The sequence below is a fragment of the Zerene cesonia genome, chromosome 1, assembly GCF_012273895.1.
Source record: "Zerene cesonia ecotype Mississippi chromosome 1, Zerene_cesonia_1.1, whole genome shotgun sequence".
Taxonomy (NCBI): Eukaryota; Metazoa; Arthropoda; class Insecta; order Lepidoptera; family Pieridae; genus Zerene; species Zerene cesonia.
Genome location: NC_052102.1, coordinates 6100447 through 6107052, shown reverse-complemented (window position 1 = coordinate 6107052; position 6606 = coordinate 6100447). Strand labels below are relative to the sequence as shown.

Genomic DNA, 6606 nt, shown 5'->3' with positions numbered 1-6606 from the left:
TTCTGAATGAAAAATTAATTCTTATTTTTAAATAACTTGCATAGACTACATATGTAATATAACATCATTCACTAAATGAATTGAAATCATTCTGAATAATAAATGCAGCGCGGCGGCTCATGCGTCGGTATTATTATGCTGACGGGACCGTTTCATAAAGACGCATAGCTCAGTTCAAAGGTGCTTAACCCCAAGAATTGCGCAAAAAATTAGATCGCGATCGCTGTGACTACGGCTCCGACCGGAAAGTTGGTGAAGCTGGGCATATCGCACAGAAGAGCGATGTTGCCGGGTGCCTGCGCCGGGTGCGGAGGCGCAGGTGCCGCCGCCGCCCCGCGCCGCGCCGCGCCCCCATTGGCCGGGCCCCGCGCCCTCCGCCGATTGGGTACGGCGCACGTGCGCAGCCTACCCGCTGCCACCTGGTCGTCGCTGACGGGGAGCGCATATAAGCGGCGGGCCTTCCCTCACCGCATCACTTCGTGTTCAACACTGAACAGTGCATGTACGTCACTCGCGTTTCGAACTCGAAACCGTTCTCGACTCCCGCGCAACATTGTGATGATTGGACTATTTACGAACTATTGTGAACTTGTGATTTAATCGTTTCGAACTCTCTAAATTATTTATTCAAGTTAAGTGTTAGTGAATATTGTGTGAAGATGCTGGTCGAAGATTCTCAGACCGCTCGTGCGTTAATAACGAAGAAGTACGCACATTGTCCGTTGAAGAAGCGGCCCGTACTGGTACGGGAGGAGCGGCCAGCGACACCGCCCACTACGCCGCCTCATCCCGCCCACATGTCTACGCGATTTTATTCTGATTATAATTGTAAGTAATTATTTTAAGTAATTAATATGTTTTGATTTTTTTTCCTAGGTTAATCAATTACATACATTTTCATTACATGCTGATATCAATTTTAAATACATACAATCCAATAAAACATATATCTCTGCAAATTCATTACTATAAAAAATATAAGTAATTTTAATTTTTTCCCTATTAATAGATTATGAGAAAAAACATTGTTATTTTTTAAATTCATTGTATTTAAAATCTGCTTCTATTGTCTACAGGTGATATGGAAAATGACGAACCAGAAAACCTCAGTACTAAACCCGAAGATCTGTCTAAAACTGGAAATTACCCAAACAAAGCTTCATCGCCAGTAGCGACTGCTGCGGTGAAAATAGAACCAAGGGAATGGCCCCAACAGCAGCTAGACTATCTAGCTGCGTGTCGCGCCCGCCTCGAACCGACCACTGAACTCGCTCGACCCACGCCACAGTACGCTTATCTGCCCACACTTTATCCATCATACCCTTTGGAAGAATTTTATCCTGCAGCGCCGGCATTATCACCACCTACGCATCCTCAAATGTACGCCCGCTACTCGCCAGCCTCTCCACCTTCTTCTTGTTCACCACCTCCCTGCCCAGAAGACTTACGATCACCTGGATCAGTTTCATCAGACTCGGGTGTCTCAGTATCAGCACCACGTCGGCCACGTTACCAATGTCCGGATTGCGCAAAGTCATATTCGACCTACTCTGGGCTCTCAAAACATCAGCAATATCATTGTGCTGCAGCTGAAGGAAGCTTAGCTAGAAAGTCGTTTAGCTGCAAGTACTGTGCAAAAGTATACACATCACTCGGTGCACTGAAGATGCACATAAGAACGCACACGTTACCTTGCAAATGTCACCTGTGTGGAAAAGCATTTTCCCGTCCTTGGCTACTGCAAGGACACATTCGAACTCACACCGGCGAGAAACCCTTTTCGTGCCATCATTGCCGCCGTGCGTTTGCCGACCGTTCAAATCTGAGAGCGCATCTGCAAACTCACTCTGATGTTAAAAAGTATTCATGTTCGGGCTGCGGTAAGACATTTTCTCGTATGTCCCTACTGAGCAAGCACTTAGAGAGTGGTTGTGGAGCGCCAGGGTCCTCTCCGTACGAATACCGCCCTGAAACACTTTCTACGGGACACCCGACGTTATCACCCGCAGCTGCTGTCCACGCCTATTAAGAAGACTGAGTTCAATTAGTCCTTGATCTCGAATTATTATTAACTGAATGAACAAGAACTGCTGTTTAAACTACCGTTAATTTAAGCTTAACTTATTATTGTAAATTAATAACTACCTAGATATAATTGTGTGCAACTATTGTAGTATTGGTAAGAACGTGAATTTCAGGGACCAATATAAAATAAGATAGATTTTAGTTGAGAATAAGTAATTGTACAGTCTTTGTGTCGCATATTGGCGACATCGCTAGTCATATGGCATTTGCCGAGTGTCATACACAAAATTAGATGTATACCTATATTTGTATCCTAAGCCGTGTACAAAGTGCCTTAATTATAAATTATTAATATATTAAAAGTTTGTTTGTGTTAGATGCTATTAATTTATAAGATTTATTCAAAACGTATGAGGCTATGATGACATAAATTGTTGCCGATTTGTTCCTTTCTGTTACCTCCGCCAGCAGAAAATTAAAAAAAGTTATTTTACATATGTATTTTCATTTATAACCCATAAAAAATTATATTTGAAACAATTTAAAGGTTGAAATATATATAAAAAGAAGAAAAATTCCTCATTGATTCAAATGACCAAATACCTAATAACGGAATATAACCATCTCATCGATTAATATAAGTAGATTGATAAACATACAAGAGATCTTGGAATTGTTTATATAAAAGTACATTTAGTATGTGAAATGTCTGTAAATAAAACAGCATATTTTAATATTTATTTTTAAAAATAAAAAATCAATACACGATTTTTGAACATTCCTAGGATAAAGGATATGATTAAGTTTTCAAAAGCAGTTGCACTCCTCAAGGCACTTTTATGGTCCGGTATGTTCAAGATCGTAAACTTCTACCTTATAATATCATTGACTAATAAGAAAGTGGTCCAATAAGATAACGATCTGGTCTGTATTAACCTCTGACCCTGTCAGGCAAGTGCACGTTTTTCTAAGCTTAAGATATACCCAGTTCAATAATACTTAATCGAAATGTGCCGCAATTAGATGTTATCTCTTTTAACGTACCTACAACTTGCTTAATATATACGATCTATAATTTAACAAGGGTCCAATTAGATAACTCGGGTAAAGTAATATGATATGCAATCTGATTTCACCGGGAATGTGCTACTCCATGACAAGACATTGTCGTATTTGAAATACTTATCTACTATTATTCTCAAAATACGTCTTAATCCAAACAAATTTAATTTCGTTAAACCTGTATCCAGAACTAGTAAGTAGTATGCTTACTTGTGTTTATATTTAATACTTTTAAAATCTTCCAAATTTACCTTCACTTAAGACACATAGTCTTGTTTACTTACTCTTGGTAGGTTTAAAGAAAATACAATTAGTTATCTTGATATCTAATGCAAATCCACTAACGATGTTTATCTTCAAAGATATCTATATTAATCACCAATTAAAGCAAAACCATTAGTAATTCATCGGCAGACGCGGAAGGTGTTACTAATGCGTTGTGAGATTACGTTTGCTTGTAAACGTGCTAACAGACAGTGAATATCCACATCAGCCTACACGAGTGCCAATTAGAAATAGCCAGTGAAGTTGTTGCGGAGAGCGTACGCGGTACCACTCGCCGCGATTGGTGTCCGCGGACCACCGCCAACGGCGCAACGCGTGCGCTGCGTCCAAACACTGCGGCCAATCCAATGTATTCTCATTAATTAATTCTGTTTCTATTTGCATCGTGATTATCTTATCCGAGATTGACCACCGATATGCCGTACCAATTAGAATTCACACTTCAGTCTAATAGAACTTTGAACTTTTCTATTACGTATTATCGATCGACATGGAGATAATATGAACGAATTTCGACACTAATTCGGCCTCGATCGCAAATAGCTTTGTTATTGTTATATTTAATTATTACCTGTCTCTAGAATTAGTTGTAAGGTTGTCAAATTTTAATGGGTTGACTTTAAATTCTTTTGTTTGCAAAAATAAAAAAATCATGTCAATGCATAACCACATACGTTCCTATTAAGATTTATGCAGTGAAATACCTATATTGTTGTATTATACTCAATAATCGATTTTTTTATATTATATTTTATTTCTATCTAGATTTAGGACTGGCGGCAGCAATGGACCGAGCTGAGCCTGGTCGATAAGCATGATTTGTAACGTCGCACGTCGGCGCGTGCGCGCAAATAAAACGCGATTTCAATACACACCTTTTAATATATTACCTAACCCACTCTTTATATTATGACAATGTAGCAATTCTTCTTCGACTTTAGCTTATGTGCAATTATGGTATTTTTTTTATTCAATTAGTTTTTTTTAATATACTTACAGATAAATAAATAAATAGTGGTATCAATAATGTAAAATGTGTATCACTATTTGATTTTGCCGGGTGAGTGTCGAGATGCCAATTACAAGAGAACTTATTGTCACGTGTGCTCATTATTTACATCGGTGAACATCCTAAACGTGATATCAGTACACGGCTACTTCATACTTATGTGAAATACTGCATATGCCCTCATTTTATTCTTATAAACATTCTCAGATTTTATTACAATGTAGTTACAGATTCTAAAATACGCATGTAGTTCCCAAATATTCTTTACCTTATCGTTTAGCTGCACATAGCAAGTTAGTTCTTATAAATTTACTAGTTGACCCGGCAAAAGCTATATGCTCAGACATACTCGATATGCTCACAAAATTGATGAGAATCGGCCCAACCGTTTCGCAGGAGTATGGTAAATAACATTGTGACACGAGAATTTTATATGTATAGATAAGATAATTGAAATATATAATAGAACTAGCTGAACTCGTCAAACGCTGTTCGGCCTTAGATACTCTTATCATTTAGCGGTATGTAAAATGCATGTTGGCCTATTCTCAGACATATCCGATATGCATAGAAAATTTTATGAGAATTGGTCCAGCCGTTTCAGAGGAGTATGGTTACTAACATTGTGACACGAGAATTTTATATAATAGAATACTTCTATGTCAATTTATCTGCGTGCGTAAAAAGAGAATGAAATAAACTTCAGCATTTGAGATAAATACATTTAAATGCATATTTGACATAGGCTATTTCTTTAAAAACTTATCAATAACTTTTACATATCATAACGATTATGATGAACCGTCCGTATAGTTCAGCCCACTTTCATTGGAAAAGTTGTCTTTGGTCAATGGGAGACTGGTCCGGGCACCACGGCGGCGTCTGGACTCGGTCAAATAAATCGCATAATCCTGTGCCAATAACTACAGCAACTGAGTAAGGTATGGGGCGCTCGAGGCTGCGTGGGCGACGCACGACGCGCTTCAACGCCTTTGAAAAGATTATTCACTAGTAGCGATGCTTTGCAGGATCGCGTAAATGGATTTCGATACTTTATGCGTCTAAGCTTCTTGCTTTGTTTCAATAAACTTAGCATCGAATACCTTATTGCTGTACTTTAATAGAAGCTACCAAGATTAAAGAATAGCTCTACGATAACTGCGACTTATTATAACACACTACATAGAAAAGACTTCAACGAACTATGTACGAGTTTTCATTGAAAATAGCAGGCAAAATGTTGGATACAATTTTCAATTAAAGGTTTTGTATTCTAAGCATTGTAAGTTATGATGAAGATTGTTTATGTTGTCTTTGTAGTTCGGGTTCGTTAAAGCATAAAGGTGATCGTAAATACTGGCACTATATTCAACTTAGGCACATAAGCTTCTATATTATTTTTAAATGGTAAATTATGTGTGTGTGAAATTCAGTTAATAGTAAGTTATGTGTTAAAGGAAAAGCGGAAATTCAATTACACACAAAATGTAGCTTTCATTGGCGGGATTATTATATTGAACATTAAAAAACTTTCATCTCTGTAAAGCCTTAGCTTTTGGAAATAAAAATTAATATAAAACTCGCGTTATTTATGATCTCCTCTGTAACGTAAGAGTCAATGTCTTACAAAAGCTGAGGGTAATAAAATTAAATTCTCGTTACTTACCATATCGGTATTCGTACAAGAATTGTTACCTGTTGAGCGACGGGCGCGGGCGTTAATACAATAATCCTCGAGTATAAAAATTAACCGGTATAACGGTGTATGGCGTAGGAGGCATGCCTCGTGTGCTCCGACCCTCACCTCCGACCGATCACCCACTGCTACATTACAATAACAGTATATTTATTATATTTCAGATGATTATGAGGCATCAATTATTGTTTAAAAAGTTTTTGGTTAAGTGCTTGTTCGATGTTCATGCAAGTTTTTTATAAGTGTTGTTGGTATTGTTAATTATTTTATATGTTATGCAATAGGTGTATGATTTATTTAAAATAAATTATGAACTAATTATAATGATATAAAGAGACACACATTCACTTTGTTCGTTTTAATATTATAACAATTGATTCCAAGACCCACGCTCATCAACTACGAAGGATATGACCGAATTAAACGAGTGCAGCGTTTATTACATGAAAGTTACGCGTTATGTTACATTCCATTTTACTTTCTTTTCATATTGTGTACCAGTAGAAGTTTAAAGACTTAATCATATCAA

General features: G+C 37.5%; 1 protein-coding gene across 1 annotated transcript; it reads left to right on the top strand.

The window, feature by feature from the left end:
* Positions 1-489: 489 nt before the first annotated feature.
* On the top strand, positions 490-2487 carry LOC119828476 (zinc finger protein SNAI2-like). The gene is made up of 2 exons (XM_038350641.1): positions 490-828; positions 1077-2487. Exons 1-2 carry the CDS (start codon positions 660-662, stop codon positions 2027-2029), a joined length of 1122 nt encoding a protein of 373 aa, XP_038206569.1. The 5' UTR covers positions 490-659; the 3' UTR covers positions 2030-2487.
* The last annotated feature ends 4119 nt before the right edge of the window (positions 2488-6606 follow it).

Bases quoted from the DNA above. Each gene is read 5' to 3' on its own strand.
- LOC119828476 (XM_038350641.1), top strand. From the start codon at position 660: ATGCTGGTCGAAGATTCTCAGACCGCTCGTGCGTTAATAACGAAGAAG. The intron at 829-1,076 runs GTAAGTAATTAT...TATTGTCTACAG, and splicing joins ATTTTATTCTGATTATAATT to GTGATATGGAAAATGACGAA.